At 31.9% G+C, this 20279-nt stretch overlaps 2 protein-coding genes, 1 non-coding gene and 1 pseudogene across 4 annotated transcripts; 2 read left to right on the forward strand and 2 right to left on the reverse strand.

Annotated features, from left to right (window-relative positions):
- The first annotated feature begins 2966 nt into the window (after positions 1-2966).
- Positions 2967-6636, forward strand: LOC133818158 (cinnamoyl-CoA reductase-like SNL6). Of its 2 annotated transcripts, none has more exons than XM_062250877.1 (5): positions 2967-3290; positions 3609-3793; positions 5579-5776; positions 5904-6057; positions 6212-6636. In XM_062250877.1, the coding sequence occupies exons 1-5, from the start codon at positions 3035-3037 to the stop codon at positions 6526-6528; spliced, it is 1110 nt and encodes a 369-aa protein (XP_062106861.1). In that variant the 5' UTR covers positions 2967-3034; the 3' UTR covers positions 6529-6636. The 2 variants fall into 2 exon arrangements, with proteins under 2 accessions (XP_062106861.1, XP_062106860.1); XM_062250876.1 differs by having other exon boundaries at positions 2968-3290; positions 3606-3793.
- Positions 6637-7418: 782 nt separating this feature from the next.
- Positions 7419-11268, reverse strand: LOC133818159 (uncharacterized; annotated as a pseudogene).
- LOC133820358 (small nucleolar RNA snoR1) lies at positions 10866-10957 on the reverse strand. Its single transcript, XR_009886773.1, has one exon. It is a non-coding gene; the product is annotated as a small nucleolar RNA snoR1 (small nucleolar RNA).
- A 6390-nt stretch (positions 11269-17658) lies between the features above and the next one.
- Positions 17659-20025, forward strand: LOC133814482 (uncharacterized). Its single transcript, XM_062247437.1, has one exon. It carries the CDS (start codon positions 17659-17661, stop codon positions 20023-20025), a length of 2367 nt encoding a protein of 788 aa, XP_062103421.1.
- Positions 20026-20279: the final 254 nt, after the last annotated feature.

Here is a 20279-nt window from a genome sequence, read left to right on the forward strand (position 1 = left end):
AAATGATATATAAGACAGAAAATTAAGTGTTATGAAAATTAAAATGTAGTAGATTAAAAGCTACTTGAAATTAAATAGGGATTTCCATATTACATGAATAAAAAATTTAAAAGTAAATTATATTGACCCTAAATTTACTTTGACTATGACTATACTTACTGCCATCACTATTGTGAAAATGAAGAATTTCAACTTATTGCTATTTTTTTTTTTTTAAAAAATGTAGTTCTACTATTCTTTCAGTTGATAAAAGCTGGATCTTCCTACACGTCAAACTTGGACTACAATCCTCTCTGTCTCAAAACACAATTCCAATAAATTAGTCAAAATACATGCTTTTTTAACATAATATTACGGTATTTTCTCTCTTTCTTTATTATTACTTTATATTTGAATAATAAAAATTAAAAAAAATAATATAAAAAAGAAAGACTTTGGTAATGCATTTGAAATTATAAAGTAGAGATACACACGTGCGAGTGCTCAAAAGCTGGGTTTGAGTTCAGTGATTTAAGTTTAAGATAAATTCTGCCCAATTAATCTAAATCTTAGAATAAGACAGATGAGTTATGCTTCTTAGTTCATTCTCCCCAATTTCCTGGTCACTGTGATTATGAAGCTTAAAAAGGGTGAACAGGACATAATAAGGTCCCATACGTACTGCAGTCCATTCTGTCTGCTTAAACAAATTATTAAAACCACAAACACCACGTTCATTAATTATGACCTCATCTATCTAATAATTTTGTTTTTTTTTATTATTTACCAAATATAGCTTTATATGTATGGTGTTATAGTAGTAGTGGTAGTAAGTTGAATATCCTCTTTTTATTTATATATACCATTCCACTTTACAGACCAATACTTCGGTTGGTTCTGTCAGAGCGGCGGCCGCCAGGGAGCGAAAGAATCTTATAAGGCCGTGACGAAACTTCAGATGTAGTGGGTCACAGCCCCGTAAGATTAACGTGCTTGACACCGGTGAGTAGGCTGGCTTTTTAAGTAGTTATTATACTTATCCCGTGCTCACTGGCCATTCAACACGTGAGTAGCCGATTTTCTCATTACCTACCCAGCCACCTTTCTGTTCATGGCTCAGCCTCATCTTCAGCCTCTTTTATTATTATTATTATTATTAAAAAAGAAGAACTAACATCAAATTTATATATATTATTTTAAGTAAATTTTTAAATAATTTATAATATCCATAATACAGTTGAAAATTTTATTAAATGCGTGATTATTTGTTTTTTATGCTCGTGAGAATTAATTTATTTAACTTAGTTTTCAACCTTATAAATTATTTAAAAATTTAAAAAAAAATTATAATATGATCTAAGTAATTATAATACACAACCTCGTATAAAAAATTGAGTCGAAAATTATCCAAATACCAAAAATAAAAAATAACACATTGGATGTACTCGGAAAGCCCCGAAAATTTATTAAGTTTATTTGGAGAGTAGTTTTTTTCTTATATTAAGATTTTTTTTCCAAAACCTTACTGTTTTGATACAAATATATTCTTGGTAATATTCACTAATAACGAATAGAATTAAATATAACTTCATCCTTACACTTTGTGTATATTTCACAAATTAATCTTCAGCTTTATTATTATAATATATTTTTAAACTTTTAATATTAAAAGAGAAAAAAACTAAATCTATTTATTTACAACAACATTTTTATGAGGTTACATTTAGAATGTAGACGTAGTTCCATAAAAAATTATAAAAATGAATGATTTGGTTATTTGCTAACAATAAATTAAGAGAAAATAAATTGGATGTAGAATTTTGATTCGTTTTTCTTACCAATCAAATACATGAAGATGAGAATTTCTATATGATAAAATTATCTAAATTTTTCAATGAAATTAATCTATCTCATACTGAGAATTATTTAGGTTGTGAAATTAATTTTTTTAATATCTTCTCCAATTTCACAATAAAAATACATGATAAAACTCATCCAATCCAATTTAATATATATTTCTAGCAATCTAATACTACTCTTTAAACATAGGTAATCAAAGAAAAATACTCCCAAATTATACAATGATATTTCATTGGAGGCTATTTTGTTAAATATTTGTAAAATTTACAAGAAAATTATTGAAAATATAAAGTTTGAGGAGTTATTTGTAAAAATAAATAAATAAATTATGCATGTTATTTTAAAATAAAATATAAATTTTATAATAAGTTTTGTTAATTTTTTGTAAAAAAAATTAATTATTTTGAGTAAAGGAAAAAAAATTACTCATATGTGTATATTTATATTTTATCTATAATTTATTAGTTTTGCTGGTAACATCACTAATTATAAAGTAAAACCCTATTATGTGATTTGGTTCTAGAATATAAAGCTTTTTTTTAAATAAAGAAATTATATTTTTAATTTTATAATTTGTAGAAGTTGTATTGTTCTTTTTTTTTTTTTGACAAATTAGATAATGTATTGGTTCACTAAATATATATAAATCTGTATTAAATTGTGAATTTTATATATTTGAATTTGAATATATGAGGCTGAAAATTCAGAATTCCAATATTTTTTTGTTGGGAAGAATTCTAATATATATATATATATATTTCACAAGAATTCTAATATTTTGAACATACAATAACATAAGAATTTTTATTACAGAAACCTTTGAAAAAAATTAAGAAAAGAAAAGAAAAGCATTGCTATATACATTACTATAATAGAAGTCAATTAGGAGACTATAATAATAAATAGTTAATTTGATTTCTTTGACTCCCAAAAAAATTATATTCATATTTCATATTCAGTACAAGCCAAGAGAGTGGTCTGGTCAGAGAATAAGCGGAGCCGAGCCGAAACTGAGAAGAAGAAAAAAAAATCAATACGTTTTACGTGATTGCCAAATTACATAAATTGCCCTCCTCTCTCTATCTCTCTCTCTTCGTCATACATATATTTAAGGGGTTTAGCGGCAGACCCACATCTTCTTCATTCACACACCGAATTCTCCTTCACTGTACTGTTCTGCTACGACCTCACAACAATGGGAATTATTAGATCGGAGGAGAGGGCAAAGGCCGAGCTCGACGAGTTCCGCCGCATGTTAATGGCATCTGCCGGCGCCCATCGCCGGAAAAGCCAACACGATCATCGGTTCAACGGCGCTGTTGATGAAACCGATGACGGTGATCAAGGTGGACTGGTCTGTGTCACAAGTGGTCTTTCCTTCTTAGGTATCGCCATCGTCAACTGCCTCTTGATTCGTGGCTACTCCGTTCGAATCATCGTCGATAATCCAGGTAGTCGAAACCAACCGATTCCTCTTTCTTTCTTTCCTTCTCTTTTTTTCACCGACTACAACTATGAAAATTTTATTTTATATTTCGTGTAATAATAATAATAATGTTTTTGGCTATTTTGGTGTTGTTCTTATTACTCTGTTTTTTATTCTTGCTATTATATTGATAAATCAAAATTTTTAACTTCTTTTCTTTATACTCTGCGTTTTCTGTAATATTAATATTATATCGGTTTAATAATAACAATATTATTATTGCATCGTGTTTACATGGTTTCTTAATCTTAATTATATGATATGATATGACAATGTACAGAAGATCTGGAAAAAATAGAAGAAATGGAGTCAAACTACAACAATGGGAATAACAATAGTAATAACATATCAGCCATAATGGCAAATCTAGCAGATGAAGAGAGCTTACTACCAGAAGTTTTCAAGGACTGTCGTGGTGTATTCCACACCTCTGCTTTCATTGACCCTGCAGGTCTCTCTGGCTACACGGTAAGTCACTCATTCTTTTTTTTTCCTTTTCTAAACTATATTAAATAAAACTTGATTTTGTTTAATGGGTTTTGCTGCTAAATCCGGTATCTCAATTAATTTTTGAGTAAAATAATTGAGACACATAATTTTCCAAAATAATTGTGACACATAAGTAATTGGCAATGTCATATCAAAAGTTACTTGATAACTCATATTTTTTTTAAATGGGACGGTGATTAAAAACCTGTCACATTAGAAGTGTTGCGCATGTAATTTTATGTGTGTAGCATAAGTCTTAAATTAAATATATAATTTTGCACATGGATTGATAGAATATGAGAGGAAAAAGAGGTTGGTTACTACAACCTAGAGATGTATGGTTGAGAAGAGTAAAGAGAGGGAAAAATGTCAAAGTGACAGCAAGAATGCTGTTAGTTAGTGTTACCTTCCATTTTTTAATTAATTAATATATTTATTTTTTATGATTTATATACAAGACGTAGAACCGTAGGCTCCTGCTCCTGGCAACGGTATGTTGAAAATCACGGTATCATTGCTTCAACCCATTCCCTAGAATAGGGAGAAGCAAATGAATCAATTATATACAATGTTTGAATGTTCATCCCGATTTTAACTTTTATAAGCCGATTTGAATTGGCTGATATAAGTTGTTCACCCCTTTTAATTTTAATAAAAGGAACAACCTAATAATCGTCCTCTATTACTTAAGACGTAGTAGTTTTTGTGCAAATTAGCCACTAGGTTTATTATACTTTGTTTTAATTTTTTAAAAAATTCTATCAGATGTTTATTTTTGACTCGATTTTGTGATTTGTCATGTCTAATTGGATAAGAAATTTCTCCGTTACTACTTTATTATTATTATTATTATATATACATGCATATTTATAAAGATGACTACTGCCAGCCCAATTTTTTTTTTCAAGGAGAGACCATATCCTGCAATCTCAATTTGTATATAAAAGAATTATAAAATTATGTAACATATGACAATTATTTTATGTACATATCACTAACGCTAAATTATATAGTTTCATTGTTGTTTATTAAAAATATTGTCATGTCCTAAACGTGCTATATAAAATACTGACCCCTAAACTAAAAAGCCGCACAGGCTTCTTCATTTGGCATTTCATTTTTTTTTCTTTTCAGTTAAATAGCAATTTGTGTGTGTTGTCCAAGTCAATGACCGCGGAAGCTCTCACCTTCCTGGAAAATTAACTGTATTCAAGTTTGACAAATCTCCACCATGACCAAATTCTATACAAAATACATTTCACATTAAACTCTTAAATACATAACACACATTCCTTTTGCTATGTTTTCAATTCACCTTTTGCTTACTCTTTCACTTGGTTAGAATCGTGTCTACATTTTCAACATCTTATTATCCACATTTTTTTTCCTTTAAAGAAGCAAAAGGTGAAGTGAAACAAATCAATGTGCCTATTTACATATTAGAATAAAAGTACCCGATTGTTTACTTTTTAATGAAGTTTTTGCCCCCTCTTTGACGGGTTTCACCCAGCAAAAAAAAAAAGCTAACCGTGTTTCATAGCAAAATTGGAATATTACTTATATTTATTCAACAAAAAGCATATTGACCCAAACTAATTTGATGAATAAAAGATACTCCCTGTAGCTCGGTCCATGTACTAGAATTTCGTCATCTTTTTTAGTTTATCTTTTCAATTAATTTTTAATATGGATGTTTTAGTCTTAGTTTGATAGCGCTACATACCTAACTTGCGTTTTATGGTTTCATATGAATCATGCAAGCAGAAATACATGGCTGACATAGAAGCCAAAGCGAGCGAGAATGTGATCAAGGCATGCGCAAGAACACCATCAGTGAAAAAATTTGTGCTGACCTCTTCACTTTTGACTTGTCTATGGCGAGACAGCACCCGTCAGCAAGAAAATTCTCTTCTAATAAACCACGATAGCTGGAGTAGTGAATCGCTATGTCGAGACAAAAAGGTAAGCTTCCTAGTCCCTAACTTGATCATGGATGTAACCAACTTACATTTAACCTTAATTTAGTTTTAAAAAATGGGGATTTTCGTTAATTATGAATGCTCATTTACATATTACTTCGAAAAATCAGCTCTGGTACGCACTGGGAAAGCTACGGGCTGAGAAGGCTACATGGATAGTAGCTGAGGAAAGTGGGTTGAACATGGCATCCATTTGCCCAGGTCTCATTACTGGTCCTGAGTTTTACAATATAAATTCAACAGCCACAACTGCTTATCTTAAAGGTAATATTACCACCCCCTAAAGTATGTGAATAATCAATTTCACCAAATTTTGAAGCCCAACTTTACAATTAAATAAGAGTTGAAACAAACTAGTCTTTTTTTTTTTTTTGGGTGTGTATGTCTGTATATAATGTCAAATGTGTAAAAATTACAGGAGCTCAAGAGATGTACAAAAATGGATTGTTGGCAAGTGTGGATGTAAACAGATTGGCCGAGGCACACGTTTGTGTTTACGAGGCAATGAACAAGACAACAGGTGGAAGATATATTTGCTTTGATGAAATTATTAATGACGAAGAAGGGGCAGAGAAGTTGGCAAAGGAAATCAACGTACCAAAATCAAAATTTTGTGGCACAGAAAGAGGAACTAGCAACGCCCCAACCCAATTTCAATTGTCAAAAAAGAAACTTACAAATCTAATGTCTACCCAACAACGACCTTGTTACAACCAAAGTCAAGAGCAGTTGTAATTATTATTGGGTTAGCTTAACTAATTTGAGAGTTTTGTGTTGACACGAACTGTAAAAAGTATGTATTTGCGATCCAAAACCAGAGAATAATACTTCATTTTATTTCCATTTTGATTTATTTTTTGGGCTAAGAGTTCCAAATCATGTTTATAATGTATATTAACAAATTAGAATTATTAATAATTTTCATGTGTATATAAATTTCAAATATAAAAATGTATATTTCATAAAGTGTAACGATAGACCCAAATTAAACAATATGATATTATTATCAACCATAAAACAATTTTGAGTGAATACTCATATTTAACTGTACTCGTTTCATTTTTGTCCCTTTTCAAGAATGACACAGTCAAAATGAAATCTATAAAGGTCTAATTAGTTTGTGATTAAAATACTATATTTTTTAAAAATAAAATTCTGAAATAAAAATAACAAAATATATTTCTGAAAATGTGATTGGTTCAATGTCAGGAAACTATTTCTAATTTTGAGTTTTAAAAAACTAAATCTGTGATTAGTATTAAATTTGAAAATATAACAAAAATTAAAAATATGATTGGTTTGAATATTAATTTTATTTTTATATACATAAGTAGTAGTATAATATTAAATTTTGATTTTTCTACAAATTTAATTAGATAAAATTTAATTATATTGATAAATTAAAATTTAATATTAATGTATTGATTAAATTCATAATAATATTGCATTGTCATTAATTTTAATTTTTTTTTCTAAATTAAAGTTGCACATTTTTAATTAACTAAATATTATTATTATAATTAAGCCACATTTGTCCAGCAATGTCATCTCTAATATTTTCCATCTGCTTGACCGAAATTAATCTGTGTTGCCTTGTAAATTCCTGCTTCATCACATCAACTAAATATTGTTCAAACATTCTATTATTAGAATTGCATTTTGATACAGTTGTGGATAGCTGAAACCAACTCGACACTGGAGTGGGTAGACCATAACAACTATTTGCGCATGGACTATTGGCACAAACAGGCAGATGTGCACAGACTAAACCAAAATCGTTTTAACAAAAAGCATATTCGGCACAATTTTTTGGGATTTGTAATAAATTTAACTTCAAAGTGGTAGCCTTGGTGATTGGTTCAACCAATGCCAATTTTATAATTCATTTGGCCTATGCTATCAATAATAATAATTAAAAAAAATCTATATGACCAGAAAGTTATTTCAAGTAGCTGTTGTTTCTTCCTCTAAAGAATGGCTTTTAAGGATTGCAACTGTCTCAGCCTCAGCACTGCAAATTCAATGCCAAAAATGAGCACGGTTACATGAATTCACAGATTCAGTTTAGATATTTTTATTGTTTTAAACGCCCAAATCAAATGAAACAAGAGAGTGTGACATGGTACAAAAATCAGCAACAAATAAAATTCAGTTAAAAAAAATAAAAATAAAAGAATTTGCCAGGCACAGCTACTTTACATGCAACTATCCCGCCCGCATCCAGGCCCTCCATCTTGATGGGCCCTATGCTATGCAGGTCTCACTGTGATGGAAGGCTAGATTGCACAGCAGCCCTCATAAAAAATATTTGTAGTAACTGAGTTAGTTACTTAAGCTGCTGATGTTAGTTACTTAGCTGTTTATTACAGCTGTAAGTTTGTTATTTTTCTTCCTGGGGGCAGCTGCAAGTTTGTTGGTTTCAGTTATAGGGGTTATAACAGAATTCTGTTATTGGAAGACTCTTGACTAGTTATGTAACCTCTTTCTGAGCTTAAATGCTCTTCTTGTGTTTTTTATTTAACTTATGTTTTGAAGATGAACACATACAGTAGATTGAATCCATACCTTTCAGGTCTAAGAATCTGGTACTTCCCGATTTTGGTGAGGTCCACAACTGTTGAGCCTGCTGTACCTGAAGGCAGCACCACCATCATAAACATAGGCACAATGTTCCCAGAGATTCTCAAAATCTTTGATGCTAACACTACTAGGCTGCCCGCTTGGATTTGCACTAGTAAGAGCCAGTGCACTCCCCAATCCATGAGCAACGACCCTGATGAAGTCATAGTTTGGCACTCGGACTCCTATACTGTCCAACCCTGGATTTAAAGACTTCTCAAGAATGCTCGACTCTCCTGAAAATATTAGAATTAACACGTAATTGCTTCAAACATAACTGACTGACTCAAGTGCGAACACAATTCTTCTACAAAATATCCAGGGTGGGACAAGCAAACATATTAACTCAGAAAAGTACTAAAACAATTTTATCTGTTTTATGAGAAACATTATGGAGACTTGAGCCCTAACACACACTCATCCACCCAACATTCTCAAGTGGCAGTAAGACAATTTTCAATTTTATACATATCTTAGTCCTTACAAGTTACAAAGCCTTAAATTCATTTATAATAAAAGTTATTAAGAACAAACCTCGCTTTAGTACAACAGTGACAGGTCCTGGAAGGAGAGACTCGAGTAAGCCATTAGGCAAGTGCTCGGTGTTGGCAAAGCGTTTAATTTCTAACACATATTGCAAGAGGACTCGTGTGTTTACGCCCCTTAATCTCATAAATCCTGTTAACTGCTTCCAAAGAACTGCAATTAGGTTCCCACGAGTACAAACAAAAAATTAGAAATATTTATAACAAATACTCTCCACATGAAAATTGATCACTTGCAAAGCTAAGCATGATTAATCAAACATTTTAATTAGCAACCAAAAAAAAGCATTTTTTTTTCTGAAAGATATTAGTATTAATGTAATTCATCTTCAAGACATATGTCTAACATCTACTTAATCTCTTATAATAAGCATACTAATCTGTGACCATATCACATTAATTACAAGGTGCATTTCACTCTCTTTTAGATCTTAGTTCTCGACCCATTGGCCAATAAAATTCTAGCTCAAATTCCACGTCAAAACCAAAGAAGATCATGCATACTCATGGCTTCTTTAAGAACATTTCAGTTCTGTCCACACTACTATCTGACCCTCTTATGGTCTGTATTAAAAATATGACGCAACAACACTGAGCGCTTGAGTCCGCATCCCAAAAGAAAATGAAATGTTTCTATGAGTAAATTAAACAAACAGTTTCATGGCAAATGAATGGAACATACCAAGCATCACAGGCGAATCCATAGAGGGTATCGGTGGGCACAGCAATGACCTTGCCAGCTCTAAGAGCTTCACAAGCTTCTTCGAGATAAGATTCGGAGGCTGGAAGAACAACCCCACATTTGTTCTCAACAGTCACATCATTTTTATCACAATTCCAAGCCATTTTCTTGGGAAAATTACGTCTGAAACTTGTAAACTTGCTCGAAAATGAGACGAACCCAGTAATGGGAAAGCCTATTAGAGTTGCATGGTTAAGTTTTTTTTTCAAGCTAACATAGCAGAAAACAGAGAGAGAGAGAGAGAGAGACTGACAGTGATTGTGATTAAAAAGCACCTCTCGTAATGGGAGAGAAGGAAGGCAGAAGTCGAACGTTGACCAAAGGAAGTGTCACTGCAATTCTTGACGGAAGGCTCATCCTTCTTGCAAGCTTTTGGCGGGGGTTGGTCTATGCGAGATCTGGGCCGGCCATTTCGACTAGATAGACGACGAGATCTGATGCCGGAGCAATCGACGAGATCTGATGCCGGAGCAATCGACGAGATCTGACTGTGAGGCTGGAGCATTCGAAGAGAGGCTGGTTTGAGGCCGGAGCTTTTGACGAGAAGTGGGTCCGAGGCTTGGGAGGTTTTTGGAGAAAATATTACAAAACGGTGAAAACGTGAAATGATTGTTTCCTAAATTACATCAGATTAGGATACAGTTTAGTTTTAGTGGGTCCCACACATTTTGAGATTTTGAAATCATCTATTACCTATCAGACCCTAAGCATCCCCGGATGTTTTTTAAAAAAATCTAAATAAATTGTTTACTTGGCAAAAACATCATCAGATTACAAAAATATGGCTTATATAGACCAACGATTTTTAAAGCTGAAGAAGTTTTTCATTTATGTTCTTGGAACGTAAATCGCTCTTTCAAACACTGTCCGCATACTGTCGTTTATCATAGAGTATTACTTTTCTAAATAATGTTGTTTTATTGAAGATTAGGACATTCAAGAAGAAGAAAACCCAACAAAAAAATAAATATTTAATCTATATTAAAATAGCTAACGATTTTACATTTGGCAAAATTTTCTTCAAGAAATCGCTATAAAAATTATATCTCATAGAATCCAAAACTTCAAAAAACAGACCAACGAAAACTTAATCAAAAAATAAAATTTTAAAAACATTGAATCTGAAGCAAAAGTAGGGCAAATAAAAATATTAGGAGATAAAGAAGGGCTCAGAGAGTTGCTAATTGTGCTCAAAGAAGAGTATCGAATTCTTCTCATACAAGAGGTGTCAGAAATTTAAGCACTCATCATCGTCGCCCTATTCTACTCATTCAAATCCAAAACACAAATAAATAACGATAACTAAATACGAAAAGAAGAAACTGTGAAGTTGCCTTAGCGGCTCTTACGTTAGGGTTTCTTTCCTGTATGCGTCGAAAGCTTATTCACACAATCTGATTTCTCCAAGTATTTAAAGAAAGATAATGGGCTTTTGGGCTGACTACAAGTTGTAAAGTTAGGGCCTATTTGAAACAGGCCTTACCAAACCATTTTCAACATTTTACAAAATTACACTATTAACTACAATTTTTTTTATCACGAGGGTTTTCTCATAAATATACTTTTTTTTTTGTTTTTTTACTTTTTTACTATTCTTGATTTTTTTTCTTCAAAAATACGATTTTTAAAGTATTTTATTTACAAAAATACGGTGTCAAAAAAATAATTAAAAAACAACAATTGGACAACATCTAGACATTAACCCACTGTATACTAAGATATTAAAAAACAACTAAAAAACAATACTTCAACACTCATTGCATACTAATATGTTTTAAAAAAAATATATCTTAAAACAACTAAACACCAATAAAACATCAACAGAACAACTATACATAAATTTAACACAACAAAAAAACAATAGGAAAACAAATATACATAAGCCTAAACAACTAAAAAAACAATTAAAAAATAACATAAGACGAAAATAGACAAAATCATAAAAATGTAAAAATTTCCTTAAAATCTTAAAAAAAAACTTATGAGTCCGTAAAAATATAATTTTTTAGCAAAATTAAGTGTATTATGTAAATTTCCCTATTTATAATTTGTAGATTTCACTTTTTAAGAGATTCTATTTCACTTTTTAAGAGATTCTATAGTTATGACTTTTTTAATTTTAAAAGTGATTTAAATTTATGGGTATTTGCAGTATAAATACATAATTTTTTCGATTTTATACACTTATGTATCCAATTTTTTTTACGGCAAAAATACCGAAGGTTAAGTTTTCTCCTCTTCCCTAACTACCAGTCCATTAAATATAGAATAAACTAATTAGAATGCCACGTGTTGACATATTAGTGGTCCACCTCATATTTTTTTTTATAAAAACTTATTAATTGATTTTAAAATTAAAAATTAATTGAAAATAATTTTAAATAAAATTTATTTTTTTCTCTCCATCTCTTTCCTCTCCTTCTCTCCCTCACCTTCTTCTTCTCCTTTCCAGATTTTTTTTTCATCGTCAAATCTCATAATGAAAAAAAAATCAAAACCACTATTTTCTCAATATCAAGAACAAAATTAGATCAAATCAATTCAAAATCAAATCTAGGATCAAGCAAAATCAAACCCAATTTTTTAAAACTAATTCATACCCAAACCTAGAAACAAGAAAAATCAACCAACCAACACAGATCAACCCAGTCAACAAAATTTGCCATTGATGTATGCCTTCAAGCTCCAATGTCACCTTCACCTTGCCCACGATAATGAAGAACTGGGGAGAGAGAAGAGAGGTCAGCCACACTTTGTTCGCGTTAATAAAACCCATCCCCAATGTTCTTGTCCCTACCTGAAGAACCAGGCCCACCTTCCCTGAACCCCCCGCCATCCTCGTCCCTGAAGAACTAGCCCCACCGTCCAACACAGGTGGCGACGAACCACCACAACCCAGGCGACGACGAGTCCTTCTTCTGGGTTTTTGGGTGAAGATCGTCGATATGGTGGTGGCGCGAGGAGAAGAACATAGATCAAGGAAGAGGATAGATATGAGTTAGATGTTCTGGGGAAGAAGAAGAAGAAGAAAGTGAGAGAGAGAGAGACCGAGAAAAAAATATGGGAAGAAGGAGAGAGAGAGAGTCAGACAGAGAGAAAAAAAAACTAAAGAAAAAAGATTAATAAATTTATTTTTTAAAATTAATTATTTTTTTATTATTTATTATTTTAAAATCAATTAATAATATTTTTTGAAAAAAATTATGAGGTGGATGGATAGTAGAGTGACACGTGGCAATTCAATCAGTCTTAAATGTAGTTAACAAATTTGATAGTGACAAACGGTTAAAAACGTAAAAAAATATAAAACAAAAAATATTATGTATTTATGCCGTAAATACATTTTAAATCTAAAATAGTAAGTTATTTTGTCTTGAAATTAAAGATGGGAAGTTAATATATCAATTCCATGTTTTGCTCCATTCACTATAATAACTTCCTTTATGAACTTTATCTCAAAAAAAAAAAATTCTTCTTTTATGAACTGACGCTCATTACTTCTCTTCTCTATACTCAAACTTCACTAATTTTTTAATTCAAAATCATAACATAATAATCCAAACATGGACTCGTGAATCTCTTTCTTCTCCAGCTTCGACACACAATTAAGCAGCTATGGGTTATCAAACTCCATCGCCACTCAACTTTAAGTTGAATACTTCTCAAATGGCAACAAAGAAAAATCAAATGCCATAACCCAAAGATCAAGCACAACTTGCAAAGAAGATAAAATCTATGGAGAAATCCCCAATCCAATTTGATTATGAGATGGAAGATGATGATTTGCTAATGTTTAAATGAAATGTTTGTCTTTTTTTAGTTTTTGCTTAATTTTATAAACGTTTTGGTATTTTATTATGGATTTTAGGTTTTGATTTGATTATCACTATATGATTTTCATTGTTTTAACTGTTTGTTTATTGTTTATAAGATATTTTGGATTAACATTTTGGGTGTTTAGGGTTTTTCTTCATTGTGTTTATGGTTATGATATATTTGGTAGATTTAACTAAAGTGCTTATTCATTGGTTGTTTTTTGACAAGGGTGTTTCTGTTTATTAACTCCTTGGTTTATTTTTGTTCTATTTCACTTTTTTTTATAAAACTCGGCTAACATTTGATTGTGTATGGGTTTCACTTTAATTGTTCGATTTTTTTTTTTGTTCAAAAATTAGTTATGGGTTTATATTCAGTGTTGATTTGGGGTTTGCATTTTGGTATTTTGGGGTTGAGTAGGTTTGTGACAGTGTAGGTATCTTGGTTTCAGTGGAAGAGTTTTTTTTTGTTTTGTGTTTTTATTAAGGTTAATGTGGTTCATTAACATGATGGTCTATTGTTACTCTATTGCATTTGATTCTTATATTTTCAAAATGACAGGTTTAAGACTACTTATGTCATTTAAATATTGGTTTATATTTAATTGAATAAATTTATTGGTTTATATATAAGGGTTTATATCTTTTTGGACCTTGTATTTTTCCTCGTTACCTGTTTGGAATATGTGTTTTGACAAATTACTTTTTGGACCATGTGTTTTGACAAATTACTTTTTGGACCCTATATTTTGTAAAATTGTTAAAATAGAACCTTAAACTCAATTTTGATGAAAAAAAAAATTGAATATAACAACACAGTTTTTAAGCAGAATAATTTTATTTTTGTTCTGAATTGTTAGTTTGGTAAATTATTTGTGATTTTAGTTGAGAAAACATTGGTCAAAATCGGATTTAAGGTTCTATTTTAACCATTTTACAAAACATAAGGTCCAAAAAGTAATTTATCAAAACATAAAGTCAAACAGGTAGTAGAAAAAAGACAGAATCCAAAAAAGTATAAACCCTATATATAATATTTCATTTAGTTATAACTTACTTTTGGTTCATATATTTGTTTTGGATTATGGTTTTCTCCTTGTTTTCTGTAATTACAACCCGATTTGTGTTACGTTATTAACGCCAATTTTTATGTCAATTAAGTTTTCACTAAAATAATTGTACTAATTTATATATTTAGTTTCATTTTGTAGTAGTTTAAATTTTTGTTTTTGTTGTTTAATGTAATTGTCTTAATATACTTTTTGGTTTATTCAATTTATTATGTTTTCTTCTTTCCAAATTGTAATTGCAGCCTAATTTTCTAGCACTGTAATTGTTTTAAATCATTTTTATTTTAAATAAACTTATCAGTTTTTATTTTTAGGGTTTCATTTAGTTATATTTTAGAGTTTTTTTTTCTTTTTCTTTTTGCTCTTCGTTGTATAGTTATTTTGATATAATATTTGGTTTTGTCATTTGTTTGTGTATTCTTTCCCCAATTTCTAATTACATTGTCTTTCTCTATTGTTGGATATTATAAACCTTTTAGTTTATGTTGCTTTTAATTGATAGATTCGAGTCATCAGATCAAAGCCTTTGCATATTTAAGCCATCATTTTTTCTTGCTTTATAATTACAAATGCAGAAATGAATTGTATCTTATGCTTGAATCTATTTTGATTTTACTTTATTATTATTATTTCGTTAATTAATATGAATAGTAATTATAGTATATTCTATATACATTATAATTATTAATTAATTGGTTGGAATAAAAGAATATTAATTGTCGGATATTTTATTTATGACCGTATTTGTATTTGATTACCATTAATGTTGTTATTTTTGCACTAATAGTATAAATATAATTTTGCGTATCGTTATTGTGGTTTGTTTAAATTAGTAGTATACTTATAAAAAAAAAGTCTTTTTTTTTAATATTGGCACTAAAATAATTAAATACTCAATTTTTTCTTGGGATAATAATATTTTAGTGCAGTTGCTAGTACTTTCCATTAACTTTCTGTTCAGTATTTAATAATTGTGGAATATTATAAACATAATAGACCATAAAAAAAACACAGGCAATTCCCTTTTGACACTTGACAATTATTTTTCATTCTCCTCCCTATGACTTTTTCCATTTTTCCGACCACCTTCTTCTCACCACCAACCCATGTCCTCCTTCTCTCGGATCCTACTTTTTCCAGTCAGCCTTGTAGCGTCCCAAATTTGCTAATAAGGCTCAGGGTCTTGATTAGCGTGCCTGGAGGACAATAATTAATTTATTATGTTAATATGTGAATTTGGTGATTATGTGATTAGAAATGCATGTTTATGTGGATTATATATGCATGTGGGTCCCTTTTTGACTATTAGGGACATATTTGTAATTTTACTTCATTGAGGGCATAAATGCAATATTTGTGTATATTGTGATTGTTTAATGCCCAAACGTGACTTCCACTTAGCGGTTGTCGTAGTATAGATCGGGTGGTCGATTCCATAAGGAGGCAAATAAATAAAGTTAATCAATAAATAAATGTTAAAGATAAATAATATGAAGAAAATAGAACAAGTGATATTTTTTTTTTGTGGAGATTTAAATATTAGAAATAAAGATAGAATAAAGTGTGATGTAACAATAGGTAACAAGGAGGAAGGATCAAGAGTCACCAATATGCATACTTATTCATTTGAATCTTTGATTTAGAAAAGTTACACAAATGAGAAGTTCACATCTCAACTATTCATTTGGAAGATTTAACATTGATGCACAAATATATTTTACAAAAATGTATTCAAGTGATTATTATTCTTTACCATGGAAAGATGAGATAAATCTTATGAGAAATCTAAAAATATTGTTAATGTCAAGTTTTAGCTCTTGCTGTTTGTTGTCAAAAATTATGCATATTGTCTTGTCTAGCTTTCGATCTGTTTTATCTCAACTGTATAAAGGGTTATCACTGTTTTGACAGGTTAGTTATTAGTTAAAATAATAATGGTCTTTTCCAGCTGGCAGTCCACGTGACAAGCCCTTGTCACTTGTTTCTGTTCCTTCTATATATAGATCATTATGCTAAACAGAACAACTAACTCTTTGAGAAAAAAACCCTAGATTGTAGATCTTGTTTCTTGGACTTTTCTTTGTGGTGCAGAGATAAGTGTGGAGAAGAAGCTAGTGATCTACTTGGGCTTTTGAAGAGGAGCAGCTAAAGCTTGGAACAGACATTCACTGAAGGGAGTTCAGTCGATTCTTTGAAGGGAGTTCAGTCGATTCTTTGAAGGGAGTTCGAAGAAGGATCTCTATCAAGTTTTTGCTATAGATCGTAATTGGTTACTAATTGATGTACATAGATTGATTTGATTGTACAATCAATCTATATTCTGTATTGCTGGTTGTAAGTTGTATTTGTAAACTCTGTTTGAATAATTTCAGTTCTATAATAAATCTTCTTGAAAGATTACAAGTGTTTCATGGTCAATTAATAATTGAGTTCTTTGAGTATTAGGTTCTTTGATTACTGTAAGTAATTTGAAACAATCATTAAAGTAGCACACCCACTTTCAAATTGGTATCAGAGCATGGTTACTAAAGATCGATCTCTATCTGTTTGATATTTTTACTTTGGGTTTCTTTGCTTTAGTGATTTTTCTGTGAATCTGTTTTCTGGGAAATTCTTGTTCTGTCTGTTCTTTTTCGTGTTGTATCTGCTTATCTTGTGTGCAGGACGAAATGGATATGTTCAGAGAAGGGGGATCTACTTCAAGACCTCCGATGTTGGAAGGGTCAAATTATCCCTATTGGAAAACCAAGATGAGGGCTTTTCTGCGAGCTATGGACGAAAGAGTCTGGATGGCAGTGGTGGATGGATGGAAAGCTCCGAGTATTACTGAAAATCGAGTAGAAATTGTTAAACCGATGAGTGAATGGTCTGAAACTGAGATTGAGAAGGCTAATTTCAACTCCAAAGCTCTTCATGCTATCTTCAATTCAGTCTCTACAAATCAGATGAAAGTCATAGCCAACTGTGAAATTGCTAAAGAGGCTTGGGAAAAACTGAAGACAAAGAATGAAGGGACTCAAGCGGTTAAGAAAGCAAGATTAAGGGCTCTAGCTACTTAGTTTGAAAACTTGAATATGGAGGAGGGAGAGACTGTTGCAGAATTTCATGCCAAATTATGTGACATTTCAAATGAGTCATATGCCCTTGGAAAGACCTACTCAAACACGAAGCTTGTCAGAAAGGTTCTAGCTGTCTTACCAAGAGCTTTTAAAGCTAAAGTTACATCTATTGAAGAGGTACATGATGTTGAAGAACTGGATCTGGATGAGCTGATAGGTTCTTTACAAAACTATGAGATGACTTTAAAACGATGGGGAAAAGAGAAGGATAAGGGCAGCAACAGTCTTGCTTTCGTACACAAAGAGGAGGTAGAGAAAGGTGATATGCTAGATGGCCTGACTGAAGATAAAGTGGCATTTCTTACGAAAAACTACGCCAAGTTCTTGAAAAGAAATATGAGGAGAGGAAATCTTGGTGGAAAAGAAAATGGTCCCAAAAAGATTATGCCCTTTAATCAAAGATCTGTGACTTCACAGGAAAGGAAAAATAGAGAAATTCGTTGTCGTGAATGTGATGGGTTTGGTCACATTCAAGCTGAATGTGCCAATACTCTAAAGAAGAAAAAGGCTATGGCAGTAACGTGGAGTGACAGTGATGAAGAGAAAGAAGAATCTTGCAGTGAACAGTCAGATCAAGATAAATGCGTGGTTGCTTTTATGGCCTCATCAAATTGTAAGGATGAAAGTGAGAATGATGAGTCTGGAGAATCTAATGTGGAAAGTCTGGATCAACAATCTGCTTATGAACAAATGTATGATCAATGGGTGACTATGATCAAGAAGGTAAAGCAGGTTGAAGGAAGAAATCAAGAATTAATTCTGAGTAATAAAAATCTTGAGGGAAAAGTCAAAAGATTACTAAGGGAGATTGACGATAAGAATGTGCAGTTGCAGGCCTTATTTTTTGAAGCTTTGAAAGTTAAAAAACCTCGTGATGAATTAGGAGCAGAGGGGTTTCGAACCAAGGTAAGGTTTTTAAACAAATGCGGAAAGGAGAGAATGATTGATGATCCCTCTTCTTCCAAAAGCCGTCAGTCAAATGCAAGTTTATCTACAAATCTTCAGACTCAAGAAGATGAATCCTGGAGCAGGCCAAGTTTGCAAAAAAATTTCACTAGTGGAAGATTTGTTCCAGTCTGTCACTTCTGCAACAAACGAGGTCATATACGCCCAAAGTGTTTCAAGTTACAGAACTATCTCCAAAAGTTAGTTGAGAGAAAGGAGGGATTGAAGTCCTCAGAGAAGATTGTTCATGTTCCCTTTGACATCTGTCCTAACACAAGTTCTGAGGATACAAAAGCTTGTGTGGCTCATATATCTCTGTCTGCATTTAAGGATGACCAGTGGTATTTTGATAGTGGTTGTTCTCGACACATGACTGGAAACCGGCACCTATTGATCAACTATCAAGATAAGATAGAAGGAGCTGTTACATTTGGTGATGCAAACAAAGGTGCTATTCAAGGAAAAGGGGAACTTCTTTTGAAGAATCTTCCATCTTTAAAGGATGTTCTGTACGTTGAGGGGCTGAAAGCAAACTTGATCAGTATAAGTCAGCTGTGTGATTCGGGTTATTTGGTGAATTTTTCTAACAGCTGTTGTTCTGTTGTTTCGTCAGATGGAAGAATGGTCTTAACAGGCAAAAGATCAATTGACAACTGCTATAAGCTAGACAGTGAAGTTCTGTGTAATAGAACTATTCTCGAAAAATTTGATTTGTGGCATCATAGAATGGGTCATCTAAACTACCGAGACCTGCAGAAATTGATCAAGCTCAAGGCAGTTAGGGGAGTTCCAGAGTGTAAAGTCAGTCGAGAAAAGGTTTGTGCACCTTGTCAATTGGGTAAACAAACAAGGGTCTCTCATCCTACAGTGAAGTTTCTGCAGACTTCAAGAGTTTTAGAACTATTACATGTGGACTTGATGGGACCAATGCAAACAGAGAGCATTAGTGGGAAAAGATATGTGATGGTGTGTGTAGATGACTATTCCAGATACTCATGGGTAAATTTTATCCGAGAAAAGTCTGATACATTTGGAGTTTTTTCTGCTCTTGTCCTTAAACTTCAAAATGAAAAACTCCAAAAGGTTATGAAAGTTCACAGGGTACGAAGTGACCATGGGAAGGAATTTGAGAATAGTCTTTTTGCTGAATTTTGTGATCATCTTGGTATTGCTCATGAGTTCTCCGCTCCTAAAACTCCTCAACAAAACGGTGTGGTTGAAAGAAAAAATAGAACTCTTCAAGAGATGGCTCGGGTAATGCTCTGTGGGAAGAAGATTGCCACTCGTTTTTGGGCAGAGGCAGTAAATATCGCTTGTTATATTAGCAACCGAGTTCATCTCAGAACAGGGACAACTCAGACTGCCTATGAAATTTGAAAGGGTAAGACTCCAAATCTAGCTCATCTTCATATCTTTGGATGTAAGTGCTTTATTCTGAATGACAGAGATCATCTGGCCAAATTTAAACCAAGGAGTGATGAAGGAATATTTCTGGGGTATGCAGTAAACAGTAGAGCCTATCGCATTTTCAACAAGCGCACTCATACCGTCATGGAATCTGTAAATGTGAGATTTGATGAATCTGAGGATAAAGTTGCATCTAGTGAAGATGATGACCCACCTATCCTATC

This window comes from Humulus lupulus, chromosome 2, assembly GCF_963169125.1.
Source record: "Humulus lupulus chromosome 2, drHumLupu1.1, whole genome shotgun sequence".
NCBI classification, from domain to species: domain Eukaryota; kingdom Viridiplantae; phylum Streptophyta; class Magnoliopsida; order Rosales; family Cannabaceae; genus Humulus; species Humulus lupulus.